Raw genomic sequence first — 24,110 nt, 5'->3', positions numbered from 1 at the left:
GCCTTAGATTAAATTTAGAAGAGATACGACATGCTTGCTTTAAATCGTCTGCAATATACCGATCTGGCCATCGAAACTGCGTGGTCTGGATTTTAACATGTAAGATAATGATGTCGACAGCTTAATGATAAATCAAAAGTATTAAAAAGAGATAAAAGTTGGGTTGATACATTTCTTCTATGCGGTATTGCCGGATTTTGTATCAACATTTCAAACCGCACAAGTAGGCGTTTATCAAAAATGTTGCATCTAGGGTTGGAACTTTATTTTTCACAATTAGTTACTCATTTTACTACAGCTGTAATAGATTTTATATTTATCTTAGATACATTATATTTATACAGGGTGTTTGAAAAAACATGTGTCATCTCTCGTAGGGATATTCCTCACATAAAAATAAGATTTATTTTTCATATCAACATAGGTCCGATTTTGCTTTGTTTTGTACCTACAGGTTGTTAAGTCTTAAGATTTTTTTGATTTATTATAATTTTATTCCAAGTACTTTTAGCGATTCGAATGAAATTTTGATGGTAAAAGTTACTAGAAAAGCGACATATTTTAAAGCTAAAAAAGTATCGACACATTCACCAGCGACGTGGATATCAGTTATCACTGGAATATTTTTCTAAAAAAAGCATGTACGCCACTGACTTTTTTTCTCTTGTTAGCGAAATAGTGTAAGCAATTTAACGCCGATTAAAAGTTGTTGTCTCTTAATATTTTGTCGATTTCGGCATCCTTGATGAGATAAACGCAATTTTATTAATTTGCCTTGATCCAAATCTAATAGCATCCTTTAAAAAATTATATAATTAACTTGCAAAAGTTTTAAATAAATACTTATTGATTCCTCATCAAAAAATGTGAAAAAAAGTTCCTATAAACATGGGTATGGAAACGCATAGTTTTAGAGTTACAGGATGTTAAAACTTTTTAAAATTAGGTCTTTTGTAATTATCTTAAATATACCATTATTTTTTATTTGAAATTGCTGTTATGTTGGACTAATAGTAATAATAACTAATAGTAATAATATTTAATAATAAATTAGGTAAAATATATAATTTATTAATTTAATTTTTATTTTAATTTTATTAATTGTGATTAATAAAATTGCATTATTCTCATCAAGGAGGCCGAATTCGAAAAAATATTAAGAGATAACTTTTAATTGGCATTAAACGGTCTACAAAATTTTGATTTCAAAAGAAAAAAAGCCAGTGTCGCACATGTTTTTTTTTGAAAAATATTCCAGTGATAACCCATATGCAAATATGCACGTCCCTGATGAATTTATTGACACTTTTTTAGCATTAAAATGTGTAGCACTTATAGTAACTTTTACTCTCAAAATTTCATTCAAATCACTAAAACTACTTGGAAGAAAATTATAATAAATGGAAAGATTATTAAGACTTTAACACCTCGTAGCTACGAAACAAAGCAGAATCGGACCTCTGCAATATTTTTACGTGAGGAATTTCCCGGCGAGATATGGCACATGTTTTTTGAAACACGCTGTATATTCATTTGAGTAGTATACATGAAAGTTTCTAAAAAATTGTTGAAATGAAAAATAAGTCTTATTTTTACGTGAGAAATCTCCCGACGAGATATGGCACATGTTTTTTGAAACACGCTGTATATTCATTTGAGTAGTATACATGAAAGTTTCTAAAAAATTGTTGAAATGAAAAATAAGTCTTATTTTTACGTGAGGAATCTCCCGACGAGATATGGCACATGCTTTTTGAAACACCCTGTATATTCATTTTCTTTACGCATGCTGGGAATAAAAAATCAAATATTGATATTTTAATATAAATTTTGTGAAAGTTAAATTAATTACTAATTAGATACTATAGACTATACATAACTATCATACAATTCAGGGTGGCTGCAACGACGCGCGACGTCCCGTAATCCTGCGGTTAAAACAAAACAATGGGTTTTTATATATGAAAACCAACTGTCATCTTTTAACAGCAGGATGACGGGACGTCGTTGCAGCCACCCACAGACGGACAGACGGTTATTTTAATACAATTTTTTTGAAAGGGAATCAAATACGTGAAAACCGGCAACACTGTATTTTTTGAGGTACTCACTTTTTTGAGGTACTCTGTAGAAGTCTGTATAAGAAGTATTTTCCTAAAAGACATTCTAGGATCCTAGTACAAGCTTTATGTTTGCACTTAAACAAAATTTCCAAGTTATTTTTTATTCTAGGAGCTACAGATGCCCGACGCACTATTGCCGGACCCTGTATACCTATTTAATTTTTAATTATGTAACGGGTACATTGTTTACTCACTTGTTTCGTCGAACTGCCTGAATCCATTTTTGTTTTCGATCAAACCTGTGTGATAAAGCTGAGAAGTTGTAAAATGTTATTCCGGGAGAGTTGTATTGAATGTTATTATACCCAACAACCACGCAATGATGCTCTCCTTCTCGTGTTGATGATATTTTATGGTCATTTTATTATCATTTGAAATTGTCACAACATTAACGCGTCGCCCTGTTTGGGTTCTTTATGAGGTAATTTTTACGCATAAACTTCATACCTGAGAATTTTTTCGTTTCAATAACTGGACCAGTAAAAAGTAGAATCCTCAAATATATGACAAAGCCACGATTTCATTATTATTTTAATGTAATCAACATGAATGCTAACCGGGAGTGCGTGAAATGCAGAGCTTGATAGTTCTGATTTCTGCCGTACCGAGCGCTGCTGTCAAAATTTTAAAAGTCAACTGAACTGCATCAAGTCTATAGGGGGATAGAGGTGCATTAGGATAGCTTAGATTATATTACTCTAAGGATGACACTTGAATTAGACACGCGAAAGTCGCTGGCTGGTAGTGAATAGCATGTGATAAATAATCTTACCTAGCGTTAGAAACATTTTTTTAGTTATGGATTTTATAAAAGTCGTCTCAATTAATTGTTCACCTACGATCCAACTATAAACTAGTTAGTAACTAGCTCAGCGACATAAAGCATATTGCTCTATATAACGTTGTCGCAATTCCGTCCCCCCTTAGTTCCCTCCATAACTACAACGCCACAACACGATGGGAAAGGGAAACAGGTGTGCGGTCGTAATCAAATGCAATTCTGCCACTTAAATGCGCCCCCAGAGGGCGCCGCATCTAATTACTGGTGCCTTCCACGTCCGCACGCTGGAATATGTCGTCGGCATGTATAAATGTATGTGCGCATCAGCCTAATACGTTGTCGCTAAGCTCTTCTTTATGTCATTTTGTCACACACCTAGGGGTAATATGAGCGATTTTTTTCGACGAGATTTTAATTGAAAGACAACCATTATTACTTCTTCAACTCGTAATGACATTGTAAAGCAAGCGCGAGGGTTAATGACTAGACGACGCTTGCCTATTTTTTTTTATTCTTAATCTAAGCTCAAAATAGCCCGATGGCCTATTTTAAAGACGTAAAATCTATCAGTGGAATAACCTATTGACTTTCTTTATCGAACTGGGCTAAACGACCGGGCTCTGTGAGCACTCGCACGTCACTCTGCATCCACCGATTCAGTCGTCCATCATATGGAGTACATTATTCTAAATAAAGAAAGTACAACAAAAATTATAGAGCATCAAATTGTGGGTTTAATATACCGGGTGCGTCTCGAAAGTGGCCCATCCCTATAACTTTTTTATTTTTACAGATAAAAAAAAGAAATCTGGTATGTTAGTATACGACATAAACTAGGATTGATTGACGTATTCAATTGTTTTTGATCACTTCCTGTTTCATCGGAAATGCCTATAACTTTTGATTTTTAAATGGTACCCTCGGTATATTTCTACTTTATTCGATATAAAATGACACCCTGAATAGAATGACATATCACATTATGTCAAATTATATTTCAATCTACGAGAGTGCCATCGCTGTGTTAAAAATACTTAAATAATTTTTAATCAAGGAGCCTTGGAAAAATAGATTTTATCAACTAATGTTTTTCGTATCTTGTCCTGGCCGGTTAAAAGATGCCCCAATGATATGTTTAATCTTATCTCAATTTTTTCAAATGGAACACGGTTGGCTCATTAGCATATTTGGAAAAAGCATTTTCTTACAAATAATTTGATACCACACACTTGGTATTTGGAGTCAAATTGTCGTTATGAACCGCATGTTACAATTTCAAATAAAATATGAAATTACCTAAAAAGTGTAGATATAGATACTAATTGCGAGATAGACTTGAATTTGTTGAAAATCTAGCCTTTCAGAATCTTTTATGTGCTTTGTCGTATTTGTCCGGAAATTGATCCTAGTGGCGGAAGCGGCGAGAAGCTTCCGGTCCTGTGGCAGATACTACTTAGCCATAATGGTTTAGAAACATTGGTTATAATATTCTTAATGAAAAGTGGTACCAAAAATTTATAATGACAGACGATCGTCAACGAAAACGGGGTTGGAGTTGCTACCACTATTATACGACACGCTCGACGACACGACATACAATGCATGATATGCACTCTGCACTCTCACTACAAGCTGGTTAATTTTTTGAATGATGTGGATCCCAAAATCTCTGAAGCTTCTTGTGCATAATATAGAAACGCTAAAAAATAAACGTAGATACAGAACGAATTAACACTAAAGTTATAGTTATTTTCCACTCTGTATTTAGCGGACTTATTTAGCAATCTAATTGTAAGAAAGAATAAATATACCCATCAAAATCCTTAAAATATTTCTGCAGGGTAAACCGGTCTGGATCTTCATCATTAGCACGGATATTACTCTATTTTCTGGGAGTCTGGTGACTTGACGACGATGTTTCTAATGACTAAATCTAGTGATTCTAAATCCGGTGGCTTCTCGCCGCTTCTACCACCAGATCGTTTATAAAGTACGACAAAACGCGTTTTGATCATCTCTCAGTTAAGCTACAATAATTAAAAAATCGCAATTAACATCTATACAGAGTTGGAAGGAACGGTAGAGTACCTCTCTTGGGCACTGAAAAGCATAAGGCAAGTTTCAAAATATTTTTATTTTCTCGGCATGTACTTGATCAAATTTAAAAATTAACCCTTAACACAAATTTAAAAAGCTAAACCTATAATTTGATGCGTTATAACTTTCGTTGCATTTTTTTCAACTAGAATGATGTTTTCCATGTGATGGACAATTCAATGCCACTTTAATGCATTTTCAGCAAAGTGATATCATCAATCTTCAACTTTCGATTTTAGCCATACGACTAAACCGATTTGAATAAATTTATACTCATTCCAGAGAGAATTTAATTCTCTTTAATTTACGTTGTTTATTACGTGAAATATTCGCTAGAACTCAACATTTCGGAACAACGTCAGGCGAAAATCTCAAAAAAGTCCAAAAATTTTACTATTTTTTAGGCCTCCTGAGTCAAGCGGAATGTGCAAACCTAGGAAACTAACTTTTACGTCATATGAACCAATCAAAGCAATAATTAGTTTTCCAACAAATTTTTCCAAGCGACCCCTCTTATTTGATTGGTTTATTATGGATCCGTATTAGATGTGAGCAAAGATTAAACGAGTCGTTCATTCATGAATCGTGAGATTCACTTCACTGCTTAGAAAAACAATTTGTTCAATAATTCAATCGTGGTGTTGTATTATTGTTCCGAGACTCGACATGGGAATAAACCAGGAGTAAACGCAAAACTTAGTAAACTTTTATTGAAAAACGGCAGATACAAAATAAACAGAAACTACAATTACAGATTATTATCTTTGTCAGGATATATATGTCGCCATACCCATACATATATACAGAATTTTCTGGTTATCTGCACACGGATCCATAAAATTTGAACGAACGAGTTGTAAAACAGAGTCGTGTGAATTGAATCGGATCACAATGCGATCGTTCGTTTCTACGGCTCGTTCGTTCAAAGAGTCGTAAGAATACATTCATTACTTGAGCGAACCGTAGCTCAATTGAATCGTGGCCAGCACGGATCCATAAAATTTGAACGATGAGTTAATATTTTTGTTAAAAAAAAAATTACCGACTATAAACCATTAAATGTCGGACTAAAAGACAAAATTGTGTTTTTATGCAACTCCAAATAAATATTGTTGGCCTCTGCTCAATATGATAAAAAACGGCGTCGGCGATGGCTATGAAATGAAGATCGCTGTCATTTTATACTTGTATGTAAAATTATATGAGGAATGTCATTGATTCATCAGTTCATTTCCAAGCCAACTGGACGTTATTTTTTTCGATCGTGCGGTATTATAATACTATTTGTTATATGATTATTAAATCGTAATTAAAATATACTCTAAAAATATTAAATTGGTATTAAGAAGTGTTTTAATAAATAGTATATATGAATTGGATTGATAAATTAATATTATTGATAAAAATAATCAATCCAATTACACCAGTGCCATAAAGTGTTGAAAAGCCAATGAAAGAACTGTATATTTCTATTTCAATTGTCCGACCAAATTATCGCCGGTAGTGTCAGTTACGATTCTTGTTTTTATGAAACGTAAATTGTGCATGTGTTTCGTTCAAATGAACGAATCGTAAAAGTCAACTCAATATGACAAATTGAATTGTGTGATTCGATTCACTAAAAAGAATCGTAACAGGAAATATGCATACAATTTATCTTAAATAGGAACTATCGAAAACAGGAAATTGCCATCCTATCTGATAGTCAAGCAGCACTAAACGCGATCAACTCAGTAAACATCAATTCGAAGTTGGTCAAAAAATGCCTAAAGAAGCTCAACAAATTAGGCAAAGAAAATAAAGCCCATTACTAATCCGTATCGATTTACTTCAGTAAAGTCGTATGAGGCTTCCTTAAAGGCCACGATTCATTTGAAGAAACCGTATTCTCAGCGGTGAATCGATTCATACGATTCATTTTTAAAACTCGTTCAAATGAAAGATTCATTCAATCTTTGCCCACCTCTATCCACAGTATCCTTCAGACAGAAATTTACGCTATCGAAATATGCGTACAATTTATCTTAGATAGGAACTATCGAAAACAGGAAATTGCCATCCTATCCGATAGTTAAGCAGCACTAAACGCGATCAACTTACTAAGCATCAATTCTAAGTTGATCAAAGAATGCCTAGAGAAGCTCAACAAATTAGGCAAAGAAAATAAAGTCCTCCTACTGTGGGTGCCTGCTCACCAAGGGATAGAAAGCAATGAAAAAGCAAATGATCAAGCTAGGAAAGGAGCAAACACTCCCACTAATTGGACCAGAACCGTTCTGTTTTCCAAACAGGAACCAACTGAAAGCGGAACTGAAGAATCTGGAAGACTCCATCAGTAACTTGGAATTAAGACGACGAGCATTCGTGCCATGAACTTTGATACGGCTGATGTCGAGGATGGAGAACTGGCCTCTGTGGAGCCGTCTCAGATACTGGCTTTTGTTAAAGCCATGTGACTGTATGATGAGTTATAACTCGTTATAACTCAAGAAAGGGGAAACAATAGATTTGTAAGGTCGCAGTGATTAACTGCCCTCCTAAACATTCTACATTCTACATTGCCCACCTCTAACACAGAGCACGTAGCATGGTATCGCTGAAAGATTGAAACATTATAGGTAGATTGACATAGTTGCGATATTAGATAGACATTTAGACAAACTAGAAATTAATGGCAAAAACTCTTATGAGAATATTAAAGACCGAACGATCGATGTTTATAAACGCTAAAACTAATAAAGCAATGTAAACGAACAACTTCCGTGTACTTTCGTTAGGATCGTTTTCCTTTTCGCCCATTTCCAAGAAGGAAAATACGAAGTTCTAAGTGTGTAGCGGGGCCCGGCCGGCCGTTTCATACGGGGCTCTTGGGGGCCCAGTTGTGCGAAAATTCGATTGTCGACGATGGAAAGCGTCCGTTTTCCGGACTAGAAGTATCGCTAAATTTTCCTTTACGACATTTTCCGTGCGGACGGTCATCTCGAAATTAGTTTGTTAAGTCCGTAGGAAATATCGATAGGGTAAAAGTTGGCTTACACTCGATTCGGAGCGATATTTAGTGTACTAGGAAAGACGTAGAGTGAGAGGATATTATCGAGAAGTCTAAGAGAATTTACAGAAATTTATATAGTAATATAACATTTAATAGAACAGTTTAATTTTAAATTGCCGTAGAATTATAAAACCGTATTTTAAACCAATTCGGATTTAAGACCCGTTTTGTTTTTACTGATACCATCGTAGGTATTTTTACTTAAAATATACGATGCTTGGGTATTGTACCGCCGGCACACGAACGCATTAAGAGTTGCAACAGAGACACCTTAGACAACTGTTAAGAATCAAATGGTACCACCATGTCTCAAATGTATCAGTCCTTGAAAAAGCTCGCTGCGAGAGCGCTGAAGTCATGATTACTAGATCCCGCTTAAGATGGGCTGGCCACGTATGCAGGATGCAAGAAAACCGCCTACCGAAATCTCTTCTTTACGTTGAGTTTGTGGAGGGTAGGAGAAAACCGGGTGGACAACTGAAAAGATGCAAGAATATTTTACAATAGAACGCAATGGAGAACAATTGTAAACTCAGTTAACAACGACAACCAAAGAGTAAAGAGGGAACAAAGTAATGAGATTTTTGAATGTCCGGAGTGCGGAAGAGAGACATATCGGGCTTTTTAGTCGCAGAAAACCTCACGAAAGAAAACGCCTTGCGTAAACATCTTCTGATGCGTGTCAAATACTTGTCAGCGAGTAATGGCAGTAGTAGTACTTAAAATATATCAATTCTGAGTGATGATAAAACTTGTTATCCAAAAAAGACCTATGGATATTTCGCCACTGGAAGAAAATCTACAAAATAAAATAGTTATTTTTTGTAAACACTGCTGCGTTAATCCAACGGAGACTGATTGTCAGCAGTGGCTTACTAATGAACAAATTTGCCCAACGGACAAAAAAATGCTTAACGTTTCGGAAAGTATTTCTCTCTCCGTCATACAAAGAATAAAAAAACTATATTAAAATATCTAAATGAAAAAAAAAACTAAAAAAAAACTTATTTATGTCGTGATTAAAACTGGCACAGAAGACATAAGGACAAAAATAATCGTTGATGCTGCAAAACATGACAAAAATAATATAATGTCAAAACTTAAATCTAGGCCAACTTAGTTTATATAAACTGATTTGTTTTCAGTAAGCCAATTCGATGTGAACCCAAGAGAATCGTGCGCGTAACGTCGACCTAGGCATGCTTTTTCTAATAAACATTATTAATTAAGTAACTAAAATTTGGTTGACGTAACGTAAGAATTCAAGGCGAAGTTCGTCGCAGGTATCGGCGGTGGAAATATACTGTAAACTGCTTTATAACGCACCCGCCGCGCGCCGATGGCTGCGACGAGAAGACGAATATAATAGAATATGCTAAAGACAGCGCAGGCAGTCAGTTAATGAGTGAGTCAGACGGTTGATGAGTTATGGTGACTGAGATCGCGTAGAGTTAAAGTCCAATGATGTTGGCAAAACTGGAAGTACTTCAGCGTACTGTGTTTTGGTGTTTCCTAGTTTGTTTCCCTATATTTATTATACAGGGTGGCGCACCTCATTCGCCTCGGTTGATTATACGAAAACGGAAAGACGTAGAAACAAAATATTTTATGGGTATATGTAGAGAGGTAATGTACATAATTTAAAATTATTTACTAAGATCCATACCAAAGTTATATTTTTTCTTATGGAACACCCGGTATTTTATTTCATTTTTGGATTCTTGGACATAAAATAAGAAATTTATTATAAGGATTTAATATGTTTAAAAGCTTTAGTTTTTGAGATATTTAAAGATATTTAAATAAGCATGCTATAATAAAAATGTTTGTCAACACCCTGTACATTACTTTTCAGAGTTAATTCTTGTGCTGCCTTTGAAGCCAGTGAAATAAACTTTACTAAAAAAAATTATTGCTTCCTTAAATGTATACAGGGGATCAAATATTGCTGGTCTATTTTAAATATTTATTTTACATAAATACTTCGTTATTTTAAATACAACACTATGTATTTTTTTGAATAAGTCGAAGCAGATTTAAATGCTCTTTCAAACTATATTAGGGTTTCCTATATCTATCTGGCTCAGATTTTAAATAAAAAGCGATTTTTCAATAAAATTGTAATCAAGATGGCTGGTGTTGCCATGGCAATTTTCTAGTGACACTTAGTAGCTATTTCCAAAATCGACATTAGTTTGTGGACGTTACTGCACATTACGATGTTTCTAGCCTCGCTGTGTTTACGTAAGCGTTCGCGCTGAGCCCACGGAAATTTCAAACAGCCCGCGGCTTTCCGATAAGAATTTCGCGTCATCCCCGGTGCCGTATTTCAAATATTATGCAAATATTTTCCCGTATATTTACACACACACACGCGCGCTCCCAGCCAAAGCCAAATTGCCGTTTAATGGAAGTGGGGGACGGAAGACGTCGAAATTTGACGAAATCCCCGAGTCTGAAGCATTTAGACTGATATTTTGGCGAAATAGAATTGCCGAAGGAAGATGATGATGATGATGTTTCGGCGTCAGCTGGCTGTCTTAAGGCGCAAAGTAAATTTTCTCGTGTCGGCGGTGTTTTAACTTGTGATATTTCGGAGTAATTATACTTGATTTGTCTCCTTTAGGGAAGTTTTATTGAATAGGGTAGTAAAAATTACCACTTTCCATAAATTATTGTAGGTAAATGTAATACTACAGTGACCGCTAAATAGTTTGCAACAAATGGGATTTTAATACTTTATTTTTTACTTTATCACTTATTTAGCATTATTGTTAAGATAAAAAAAATACGTAAACATAATTTTATTACTATTATTATTTTTATATATAGCGAGTGCGTCTCAAAACTGGCCCACTCCTATAACTTTATTATTTTTTCAGACGAAAAAAAGAGTTTTGGTATGTTAGTATACGATATAAAATAGGATTGATTGACGTATTCAATTGTTTTGACCACTACCTGTTTCACCGGAAATGACTACAACTTCTGATTTTTAAATGACACTCTCGGAATTTTTTTAGTTTATTCGATAGAAAATGACACTTGAAATAGAATGACATATGATATGTCAACTTTTTACATTTTCGCTTAAAAATAAATCGCATTTAAAATTTAAATTTCAATCTGAAGTGCTTTAAAAGGTACCTTTTAAGTCACTTTTTTGCGATTTTTTTTACGAATAATTTGGTACCACACACTTGGCATTGTTATAAACCGCATGTTACAATTTCAAATAAACCATATACGAAAATCTTAAAACTTGACATATTTTCATCTGTCATTCTGTTCAGAGCATCATTTTCTATCGAATAAAGTAAAAAAATACCGAGGGTGTCATTTAAAAATAGAAACTTGTATTCATTTCCGGTGAAACAGGAAGTGGTCAAAAACAATTGAATAAGTAAAGCTAGATTTATAAACACGGGAGTTGGCGTTCAGTTGAGGTTCAGTTGCAGTTGGATGTTCGCGGCAGTTGAGGTTCAATGTTTTTGCATTTATAAACTGTCAGTTTCGGTTGTAGGTTAGGTTTGGAATTGTGAAAATTTCGAACGTTTTTCTTTCGATTTAAAAATACTTTTGATATTTGTCAAAGTTCAAACACAGTAATCCAAGATTAGCCAAAATATAAACAACAAATATAAACAACAAACAACAATAAGGGTAATTTTCTAATGTATCGGCGTACTTCACGTGATCGACAGGCGCTTATTCATTGGCTGTCGCCGAACGTCGCCAGCGGTCGCCAACTGCCGACATAAACATTGACCATCTTTGAACTCCGCTGAAAGTAAAAGGAACTGCCAACTTTTCGACCAACTGACTTTATAAATGCGCGCGTTCATTTCATAGCGTTGAACATTTTGAACGGTAATTGAACCTCAACTGAACCTCAACTCCCGAGTTTATAAATCCAGCTTTAATCAGTCCTAATTTATATCATATACTAATATACCAAATCCCGTTTTTTTATCTGAAAACCCAGCCAAAACCAGCCGGTATTTATATTGACAAGCTAGATATTAAGAGGTGGCTATTGGTCTCTTCCAGTACGACCATAAGTCGATAGGCCATTGACAATCATATGACCGAGGACCGCGGTTTGGATTCCGGTTAAACAAAGTAAGCCCCGTACAGATTAGTCTTAGAGCAAAAGGAGGCGTTAACATAAAATACTTGACATTTTTTTTAATCTTGAGATTACATTTTTCAATCCTACTCATTTCACAAAGTGTAATAACTTAAGAGTCCGTACTTTTGAGCTTGCAATATGATTTGTTAGTAGATCAACTTACTAGAGTTTTGATATTTTTCCTTTGTTTCCTTATGACCTGGTGATTTTTCCACTACTAGAGATTTATTGGACACATACTGTTTTGTGGCCATATTTGTAATTCGTTTTGCAAAACAGAAGAAAAGGATAAAAATAAAAATATTTTACAAATAACCAAGGATCTAATACCAAAATAGTCCCAAACTACAGCAATAATTAATAAGATATTTACTTCCTTTCTATGTTATGCAAACTTAATAAAAACTCATTAAGTTACTTAAGTTAATGGTATCTCTAAATAAAAAAAAGTTAATTGAAAAAAGAAATAGGCTATTTCTTGGAATATATAAAGGCTCTTTGAAGGATTTCTGCATAGAGCCAGGCCGTAATTAGCGTTATTGCAGCCTCTTTTTAGATGTACCTTTTGACGGTGCTTGTAATTATGTTAAAGTAAACTCGCTTTTTATTCGCCGTAATTAATAATCAGAAATTCAAGTTAGAATAAAATATAAAAAGCCTAAATATACATTTTAGTACGTTAACATTACGTTAAAAAGGTCATTTAATTTTTAGTTATGCAACATTTAATACTTACATCGGACTTTCAGATTGACAGGGTCACTCAGCGTCTCTCCTCGAGGATTCACAGCAAGACACGTATATGCCCCACTGTGCCACCTAGTAACGCTTTGTAGAACCAAACTATTCGTGCTGATTATTATCCCCGATGATACGTTCTGACTAACCAGCACACCCTGTAAATAAGGAAAATATTCGTTTTATTCATTTACTTTGACAAATCCTCTAAAAAATAAGTCCTAGAAATTGAATGTACGTTATCCTTTAATGGAGTTGTTTCTGTAAGACGGAAAAGATATTTTTAAAAATGCTCTATAAGCGGATTAGAGTGTTTAGAGGAAAAATAAGAGGTTAGTAATGGTGGGATTATATTTCGTGGGGTCGCTTTTACTGTACGCGGAGATAGAGAGTTGAAATATAGGGAAAAATAGCAGTGAAAACTCTGGCAGGTCTTTAAGGATACGTATGCAGGTGCTCAGACTTTAGTATGATGAATAAATAATGTAAAAATTAAAAAATAACAGTTCACATTATAATATTTCAAAGATATACAACGTAGTTGAGGTTAGTTGGGGTTAGATCAAAGATAAAGCAGACAATGGCCATCGATCATTTGCTTAAACTATACATAAATCCCCTTCCTCCCTGTACCCATCCTATTCTATTTGATAATCGATATCCAGTGTAAGTTTTGGATATCGCGTTTGTAATTGAGACTGGATACTGGATTGTGCCATTTGATATTTCGACGGGGCGATAGAGAAGGCATTAGCGCTGGATGGATCGGTTGATAAGTGTGGGAAATTCCAAGATTGGAAAATGCCAAAGAAATGACGTGGCCAATGGAGGGTAGGAAGAAACCTCTTTGAGTGGGTGACTGGAAATTCAATCTTTTTCTCTATAGGATGAAATATGATGCAAACAAATGTGAAATTAGTTTCTATGAAAAGTTAATTTGAAGCTCGTCGCTAATATGATACTTGTTTCTTATTTTGTTATTGCGAAAAATGTCAAGTTCCTAATAACAACCTATTTATGGAAAAAAATGTTTACAGATAACATTTTATTTCTTCAATAAATAAACTATGTTGTATTTTACCATACCAGAGAAAAGCACACAAAAACCTATTTTTCAAATATTATTTACGAATGAAAAAAAAAAATGTAGAAAGATAAATATAAAAAAGACTAACCATATATATATATATACAAATATACATTGATTTTTCCCCTGAACACTTCTAGTCCGGTCAAGCTACCAAAATCCTTGTGTTTTTAGTAGGGGGCCTAATTTTTATGATTCTAAATAATTTTTAAGGTGTTAACGTTGAAATTAAGCGAGGAAGTCACTTCGAAAATTTTGGTGTTTGGTCACTACATTAAATTATACCAGCAGGAACAAAAAAAAAAAATAAAGGTGTAAATAAAAATAAGATGTTTCCTCTCGGAACACTATGAGATCTAGTATTAAAAACACCACCGGTGAATCTGTGGGGAAGCCCCCTAGCGACACTGGGAACATTACAAATGAAAGTTCCAAGGGACAAAATCCAAAGGAAACTACAGGAGGGGCGGCTGACACTTGCTTGGGAGTATCCTCCACAAGTGGCACACAAGCTACCACCTTCTCCAGCAAGGGTCGGGAACCTACCTCCTAAACCCAATAAGCGACATGAGCTACCGTTTCTTCTACCCGGCCTGGGTCAATCAGGCGGGCTAGACGATCCTCTGAGAGTAGGTCTTAGCGGAGCACAAGCACGGAGATACCTCCGACTGGTCCACGAAGAACTTGCTCCAGAGGAAGAAAAAGCGAAAACACTCCTCCGAAAAGGGGAGAGTAAAGAAACCAAGAAACAGCCTGACTCATCTCCATCAACGGTCAAGAGAGGGAGCGAGAACCTCTCACCTCTTCTCCGGCAAGGAGAGAAAAAAGCCAGGATGGAAAGCCGTCCAACACCGGGAGGCAAGCAGGGACGTATCACCAGCTTTGCCGCTATTGCTCGACAAGTGAAAATGGCGGTGCTGCCAAAGGATTTTCCAGAGGTTGCTCTGTCCACTAACGCAAAACAACGATCTACAAAATGTGGGTCAGCTACGTTTTGTGGGGTTACACTTTCGGGTGGGCCTGATCCTCATAGATTGTGTATCTCAAGAATCGGCGAATTGGTTGGTGGAAATCGCACACACCTAAGCTTAAAAATTGGCGAGGGCCGGAACTGGTTGCAGTGAAGGGAGAAAACATCCCTAAGGGGAAAGACACCACCTACCTGCTGAGCCTTATCCAAGGTAAGAATTTCAATGTAAGGACATCGAGTTGGTGAGTCATCAACTCGAGGGAGGAGGGTCATGGTCAGGCCTTCACAATAGGAATCGACTTCAAATCTAAGGGGGCAATAGAGAAAGAGGGACATATCCTCTATTATAGATACGGGAGAACACCGGTATCAGGTCTAAGGAGAGACCAAGTGAAAGAGATAGACAAAATGGAGACAGATCCTCCAGCCTCCACCTCACGGGTTCTTCAACCGGAGGCAAGCTCCTCGACGGTAAAGAGCGGCACGGAGGGCCAAACTCCAACCGTGGAAGGGTGTGTACCCTCGGAGGAAGAACTGTTGTCAAAGGAGGATGGGAAATACCCTGTCCCCTCTACAACAGGGGTATGATAGGTTATAGATTGTGTGATGACTCAAGGAAGGGAGGCACAATAGATCTTTAAGGTCGCAGTGATTAATCCCCCCCCCTCTTACTCATTCTACACTCTACTTGGGTATAATGGTATTTACCCAAATTTAATATATGGAGGGTAGGAAGTATTTACCACTGGGTATAGACCTTGGGTATTTAATCAAATTTCAATATATTGGGTGTATTCCCATCACTGGTTATGAGTACCATCATTTTGCACAGTGTGTACATTTTGTGTATATTTTATATTTTTGATGTGAGTTATTTACTAACGAACAATAAACAATTATTTTATAAAAAAATTATATAATTATTATTTAATAGCAAATAATACAAAGAGGGCGACGCCCCCTAGCCGCAATAGCGGAAAATAATTCCTCTGAAATAAAAGCTAACACGTCGTTTATTGTACTTTTAAATACGTCTGGGCCTGTCCCTCGGGAAACAGTAATAAATCTACACGCCCAGGCTCCCGTCTCGTCTCAGCGCCCTCTACGGCAATAGAGTGAATTATTACGGGGTTTTTCCGATAAACACTTCTCCTCCCTCGCCCTTAGACACCCCTCTATCGGCCCTTTCTTTCTTTTCCACATCCGTTCGATAGCTTTTAGTGAACGTTATTTCGACTTTATCGGTTCATTATAGTTGGATTTAGATTTTTTTCGGCGACTCTTTTTTGCCCCGGCCACTTGCCGTGCCTGAGTGTGTTTATTTCGGTTCAAATATATTGTCTCTTTTTCGATGGCAGTTTATGATTGATTGGTCAGTATTTTTATATCTAGAAGCTCTTTAAATTGTTATATAACATCTTGAAGAGCTTCTAGGTGGTTACGGATTTACCCTATGGTTACGGCACTAAATAGGATGCAAATACCGAAAAAATCCGGTGGCTCTCGAAATTGAATAACTCGGTTATTTTGGATTTGAAAAACGGTGAAGAGAAAATATATTTCTTTTATCGACCACTTTTAACTATCAACCCTAATAATATTTTTACTTATTTAGGACCCACCCTGTATAATAGACGGTTCCATTCGGTTAGAAACGATAGGGAATCTCAGAATGATTAAGAAAATAGGTTGGGTCGATTCAGTAGGGTTGGATCAATAATCCGGTAGTGTATAAAATTAGTAAACCAAACAAAAGGGTGCATTTTTACTGTTAAGATACTTAGATTACAGTTGGGGGTTGGAACCTTTGGTGTTACAGCAAAATAATAAATCACCACAATACACCAAAAACACTTTTATTTTTACACTGGACGCGCGTTTCGCTAACCATGTTAGCAATATCAGCAGATAATTAAAACTGAAGTTAATAAGTAAGTAGTTTACTACTAGTAGTTAAACTAGATTTAATCATCTACTGATGATGCTAACATGGTTAGTGAAACGCGCGTCTAGTGTAACAGTAAAAGTGTTTTTTGAGGAAATAAAAACATAACCCAGACACCTGGCCCTTTGAGGAGAACCCACTTATTTTTCTATATTTTTAAAAAAGAAAAACAATCAGTATATTATAATGATACGTTTTTTACATTAAACCGTGATCATAATGTACATATTGTTTAAAATTAAGTACAAATAAATAAAATAAACTTAACAGTACTTGTATCACCCGTTGTAAACCTGCCACAAACTTATAAAATATTTGGAATCACTTTGTACTTTGTAAACAAAATCTTTGCATAAACGGAATAAAATAAACCACGTTTCGACGTTTTCAGTGCACATACACGTACCATGGTAACCTATGTCAGTTATTTTATTATTTGATGATTCTCTAGAGTTTTCTTAACTATTATTAATTAAAAATAAAGGGGTTTTCTCAATTTTATTTTTTTGAATTATTCCACATTTTAAGTTGTTTCTGGCCCAATGTGATACGGTATTTTTTTAAGGTTTTTATGAAGCTTATTGTCAATAATATGTGATGCTAACATAAAATTTTCTTCAGAACTGTTCCTCAGAACTTACGACCGAGAAAAATCAAAGGTTTTACTTGATTTAAGTAAAAACAATCTTCGGATTGTCACGGGGTTTCTACCAGGACACTGTCGCCTCAACAATGAACTTTGGTACGGCTGATGTCGAGGATGGAGGGCTGGCCTCTGTGGAGCCGTCTCAGAACTGAAGAAAGGGGAACACACAATAGATCTGTAAGGTCGTGGTGGTCCTAAACATTCTAACATAAAATTCCATATTTTCGACAACTAGATTATTACAGAATAATAGATTTTATGCGCTTTCAGAGCTTTTTGTGACAAAAATATTTTTTAGCAGTTTTTCTTCAGAAAATTTTTTTTTTCCTCAAAAAGTATGCGCGGTGGCGTTTTTTACAAGAGACAGAAAATGTCGTAAATACTAGAAGGACCACTTTACGAAAAAAAAAACGGTTGTCGATTGAGTTCGAAAATATGTCTACTAAAATTTATGTAAGGGTGGGGGTAGGTTTAACCCTTTCCGTACTTTCTGGATTTTTGTGAAAGTCAAATATTAAAGCATATAGCAAAACATAGATATCAAAAATCTCATTCAAATCGGAATAACGGTTTTCAAAATAAAAATAATAAAAAAATGTGTTTATATTTTTAAAGTTTGATGCCCTTTAACGGACAAACGAAGCACTTTTGTATAGAGGTAAATTGTGTCCAATGAACTTATTTTGATTCCAAAAATACGTACTAGTTCTATGTCCACGGGATATTGGGACACTATATGATCAAGTGGCAATATACTAGACAAGCGTTAAGGTTGTCAAAATAATAATTTGTAAAAGTTTATGTTTTTTATTCAAAAACATAATTATAGTCCAAGGTTCTCACAAAGATAATATAATTGTAATCGACTAAGAATTATTAAGAAAACGTGTACCATAACACACAATATTATGATACCATATTCCTCTCCACATAAACGTTTCGTTTCATAAAAGCAATAACTACGACAACGCCAGCTTCGTAATAAATCTAACAACGTCCTATATATACCTTCCGGTGTATGTGTATGTAGTATCTGGCTGTAAAACCGACTTCTCTAATTTATCTTTCCGCACGCTGCCGCATCGGCAACGGAAACGACGGCCAAAGCAATTTTGTCCCTGTGTTTCCTCTCAAAGGTAAATTCTGTGAAACCTTTACGGTCTAACGGTCTATAACGAGTCCGATTGGTCCGTTCGTTGTATCGGATCTGCGTTTAATCCGAAACCGATTGGCCAAATAAAAGGACAACGGAGAAAGGCCTCGGGCCGTGAAAAAGCGGCCGACCGCCTGGACAAGCACATACGATAGCCAAACCTTGTTATAAGGTGTGTTATTTTTTAACGGAATCAAAAAATCGCTGTATTTTTTCGAGATTATTTTTAATATCATTGATATAACTACAAGGAAAATGTTTACATTTTTATCCTATGTCGACATCCATAGACGAAAGATACATATGTCCGTTGTCAATATCGCAAAGTGGCGTAACTAATTTTTTGATATTTTTCAGGAGAGCGGTTTTTTACGACTTTTGTTTCAATACTAACCAAAATATATTGAAGCTACTGTGTTTCTTTTTTGTTAACGAAATTGTTCATTTTTTGTTAAAGAAATACAGTGACTGCAATATATTTTGGTTGGTATTGGGACAAAAGTAGTAGGAAGCCTTAAACCGCTCTCCCGAGAAATATCAAACAATGAGTTACGCCACTTTGTGATATTGACGACGATGTATCTCCGGATAGGACTGCACTTGGCTGCTGACATTTGCATTTTATATAATTATGATATACCCTTTAAGTTTGGCAACTGCCTCGACAAGATGGTTTTGATTGTTTTGGTTTCAATCATTTGTTCGTGATTATTTTTTGAAGTGAAACTTCTTAATGCGCGTTGGGAGTAAAGATTTAAGGCCGTGACACACAAGCTAGCATCAGGAAAAGTAGTAATGGCAGTGTTGCCACAGCTACCCCATTCGAGGTAGATCTACCCCTTTCTAAAACAATTTATCTCGCACTGGGTAACAATCTGTGCCATACGCGGCTAAGATAACTACTATTATAAACTTAAAACTGTATCTGCGTACTAACATCCTCTAGTTGTGTGCTAGGAAGTAAATTTTCATGCATATTTTCATCGATAGGTTTGTAACTTCTGAATAACGGTCTAGGTAAAGCATCTAGCTCAGTTGCCGGCTTAGAAATAGAGAGATTATTAGATAGAGATTATTAGAGTTAGTAACTCTAATAATCTCTCTAATCAACGAGGAATATTCGCATAATTTAACAAAAATAAAAAAATACTGTAAACTACTATATATACGAATCGTTGGTTAGGTTCAAAATTTTTTCTTCAATTTAATAGCTGTTAGTAGAAGTTTCACTTCAAATGATGAGCACATAGTACACACATTGTTTTTTAAATTACAATACGAATTTGATTAGCTTTAAATGTCTAAAAGTTAATTACTTCTCTGTTTTTCAGCTGCTGTATTGATCAGCTGTGATCGGAATTTAGGGCTAGTCAGTTACCGGTAGCGGCTAGACGCTTGTCGAGGTAATTGTCAAGATGTCGGCAGCTAAATGCATTCCTGTCTGAAGACGCACGTTAAAGGATAAGCTAAACTTATACATTGATCCGAATCATGATTTGTTGTTGAACCGTTTGTTTATTTATATTATGATTTTATAATATGCCTAATATAATTCTGTTTCCAAGATTTCATGATCTTATTGGCGTTGATTCAAGATCTTTATATAAACAGAGTGTTAAATAAATATATTTGATATTTATTTATTATATATTTATTATATTGCGCATATTCGGCGCCAGACTGACTAACTGGAATTTAAATTTCGCGCTGGGGATTTAGGTGGTAGCTCTGCTGTAAAAATGTCAAGTTGCCACATTTATTTATTTATTTCCTGACATTGTCATTCGTTTTGACACTTTTACTTTTGTATTACGTGTTTTTGGTTTAAATAAGTAGTGTTGTGTTTGACTTTAAGCTTAAAATGTGTAATAGCACACCTTGCAGTCGCATATTGTTCATTTTAGAACCTTTTTTAGTGCGAAGTGTACTACTTTTTGAATACCCATCAAAAAAATTCATCGCAACTTTATTAGAATATTTTGAATGAAAAAGCGGTAGTAATGGATCCTTATGTCCTTTTAGTGCTGTTAAGAAGGTAAGTTTTGTTGATATAAATAATAACTGTTTATATAATCATAATTAATTTATTTTTGTTTCCTAAAATACATATATGGATTAAAAAAAAACTGTACCGGCCAAGCTTAATCACATGACTAAAATTTATTTGATATAAACTATAAATAAATACCTCTACTTACGGCAAAAGCACTTATAGTACAGGATCCGACTGCAAGATTATTACGCTCATTGTATTTTTAATCAAAATCTATTTTTACGTATTTTTATGAATAGGAGAACAGGGTACCTATCAGAATGTTGCCGCAGACACAACTATGTTTAATAATAATAATAACTGATTTTGGAGACGACATAACGCTCATAAATTATTTTGAATTTTTTAAAATCATTTACATATATGTAAAATTGCCATTATTCAAATTTCCATCAATTTCCATTCCCCAGCCCTCTTATGTCGTTCTTTATGGTCATACGGTATTTATTTTATCGTATGTCGCAGCCTCATACAAATTCGTACAAACATTCTCAACCATAACAAATCCTCCTCCCGATTCGAATCGAACAACGATCGCGATCAAGAGTTTCTAGTGCGCGTCATAACTCAGATCTCTTATCTAAATCGGGCAGCGTCTCGGGACGACCGGATCCGGAAATGACCGAACGACACCCTCGGGAGCCCTCGTCCCGGACCCCATTAGGGAAACGTACTCCGTTACCGATAGACTCTCCTGGATGGCTTCCTTTGGCCGTCTCGCACCGGACAGTGGTCTGTCGACGATCTCAATTGGACAGTAAAATTTAGTGCATCGAATTATTGAAGCATGGAGATTTTTTAGAGTTTTATACAAGAATAAAGATTTTTTGCAGAGTGTTTCAAAAAACTTGTGCTATCTCACATGGGGAAATTCCTCATGTAAAAATAAGATTTATTTTTCATATCATCATAGGTCCTATTCTGCTTCGTTTCGAAGCTACAGGGTGTTGACGTCTTATTTTTTTTTCGATTTATTGTAATTTTCTTCCAAATGCTTTTAGCGATTCGAATGAAATTTTGAGGGTAAAAGTTACTGTAAGTGCAACATGTTTGAATGCTAAAAAAGTGTTTCACATATTCACCACGTGCGTATGGGTTATCACTAGAATTTTTTTCTAAAAAAAACATGTCCGCCATTGACTTTCTTTTCTTTTGTTAGCAAAATTGTGTAGGCCGTTTAATGCCGATTAAAAGTTGTATCCTGATATTTTGTCGATTTCGATCTTCTTGATGACATGAACGCTATTTTATTATTAATTATCACAATTAATAATAAAATATTTTATAATTATTAATCACAATTATTATTAATCACAATTAATAGAATTAAAATAAAAGGAATATTAATAAATTCATTGTTTAATCTAATTTATTATTAAATTTTATTAAAATTTATAACACTGATGTTCTACATCAAATATGAGTACATCAAATTAAAAAAAATGATATTGAAAATAGACCAAAGGCCTATTTTTTAAAAGTTTTAACATCCTCTTTTTGAAACTATGCATTTCCACATCCATGTTTATAGGAACTTTTCTTCATATTTTTTTTAAGATGAATCACTTTGTACTTATTTAATACTTTGGTCAGTTAATAACATTAAAAAAAAATCGAATGACACGATCACCTACACTGCATTTGGCTTTTCGCTTAATATGCGTTTGCCAAATTGTCAAAATTGTAAAGGAATTTTGTTAAATATGACGCAATACCCTTGAAATCCCACGATATTTCCCGAAATACTTTAAAATTCCCCTGCAATTTCTTGCGTTTGTACATACAATACCCCAGTGATTTCCCCCTCGAATTATTTAAAGGTTGCTGTTAGACTTGGATTAATGTAAATTAATAAAATTTATTTTATCTTATCAAGGAGACCGAAATATCAAGAGACAACTTTTAATCGGCATTGAATGGTCTACACAATTTTGCAAACCGGAAAAAGTGAAAAAAAGTCAGTGGCGCATATTATTTTTTTTGAAACGATTGATCCCAAGCGTAGCCAAGGCAGACCTCCCACCCGATGGACCGACGACCTGAAACGAATAACAACTAACTGGATTGCAACAGCTAAAAACCGCGAGAACTAGAGACGTTTAGAGGAGGCCTATGTTCAACTATGGACGTGAAAGAAGGCTGCGTGATGATGATGATGATGATGATGATGATGATGATCCCAAGCAAAAAAAAAGAGATCTAGTAAAATCTTATAAGCAGATCCGAATCTGAAACATTATACAGCGCGAACAAACCATGTTCTTTCTTTCAAACAAGTCTATGTTATACAGTATTTAATATTTACAGAAAATAACATCGGAGACGTTGACACACAGAGAAAATATATCGTTCTAGAATGGCATTATTAAAATACCGGCACATCACTAATAATAATGGCAGCAAGACGTGGAAGCTATCCAGAAAGATAACTGAAAAACTCCAAGTCAGATCAAATATTAACATGTTGTATTACAAAACGATTTAATCTAAAAGAATAAAAATTAGATACTTACATCGTGGTACCATGTAATCTTGTATTGTTTGGGATTGGCCTTGATGTTACATTCGAAATATACGTCATCGCCTTCTTTAATATCACCAGGATTGAGGGTACTGCCTAAATGGAGAACAACTTGAGGAGGATCTGAAAGAAAGGTCAATATTAATTTATTATTTACACAAATTTTACTTTTATTCAAAGAAAACGAATCGTATAGACGACGCGGAGTTTCTAAGGAGAATGACAGTGAAATGAAATTTTGTCAGCATATTATGTGTTAATTTACTTTACGTTTAAACTACAGGATGTCTCCAAAAAAGTACACATCAAAGTTGTGTTTTTTGTAATAAAACACCCTATGTATTAATTGCTTTTCAGATACTAGAAAGAAAAATAAAGGTGAGTTTTAAAGGCTCTCCTTCCCACTGGCGCTAGCCTAGCATTTGTAAGGGTTTGGCTGTCATAAAATGCTGCAAAAACCATGTGACCTTTCTTCACGAATCATTATTTGTTTGTATACATCTTAAGACGTGCTTATAATTATATTTCCTTCCCCAAACTCAACTCAAACTGTTTCAAATTTACCCCTAAAACGCCCTAAAAAAAGATGATTTTATAAGTATTTTTTTTAGCATTAAATGTATTCAAATCGATTTTAAAACTAATTACAAGCATGTCCGGAAGCTTCCTTAATAAAGTGAAATAAAAATTATTTCAAAATATTAAAAAACATGGTCGCAATTTTGTGACGCCCGACCCTCTGCAAACCCAATTTTGATCATTTTTGTTGCTCGTAATGTGGCGCCCTCACATGAATTTTGTTGCTGACGCTG

The 24,110-nt window shown here is 35.0% G+C and overlaps 1 protein-coding gene across 1 annotated transcript in view; it reads right to left on the bottom strand.

Moving 5' to 3' along the window:
* LOC115887301 (hemicentin-1-like) overlaps nt 1-24,110 on the bottom strand; it is a 662,438-nt gene that overhangs the window by 34,003 nt on the left and 604,325 nt on the right. Inside the window, exons 8-9 of the mRNA XM_030906694.1 lie at nt 23,291-23,421; nt 12,922-13,081 (exon numbers count right to left, since the gene is read on the bottom strand). Coding sequence (XP_030762554.1) covers nt 12,922-13,081; nt 23,291-23,421 — 291 coding nt within the window. The remainder of the gene's footprint in view (nt 1-12,921; nt 13,082-23,290; nt 23,422-24,110) is intronic.

This window comes from Sitophilus oryzae, unplaced genomic scaffold, assembly GCF_002938485.1.
Source record: "Sitophilus oryzae breed Bouriz unplaced genomic scaffold, Soryzae_2.0 scaffold_562_pilon_pilon, whole genome shotgun sequence".
Classification (NCBI taxonomy): Eukaryota; Metazoa; Arthropoda; class Insecta; order Coleoptera; family Curculionidae; genus Sitophilus; species Sitophilus oryzae.
Note: the sequence above shows the minus strand (reverse complement) of the source record. Positions and strands in the feature narration are given on the sequence as shown.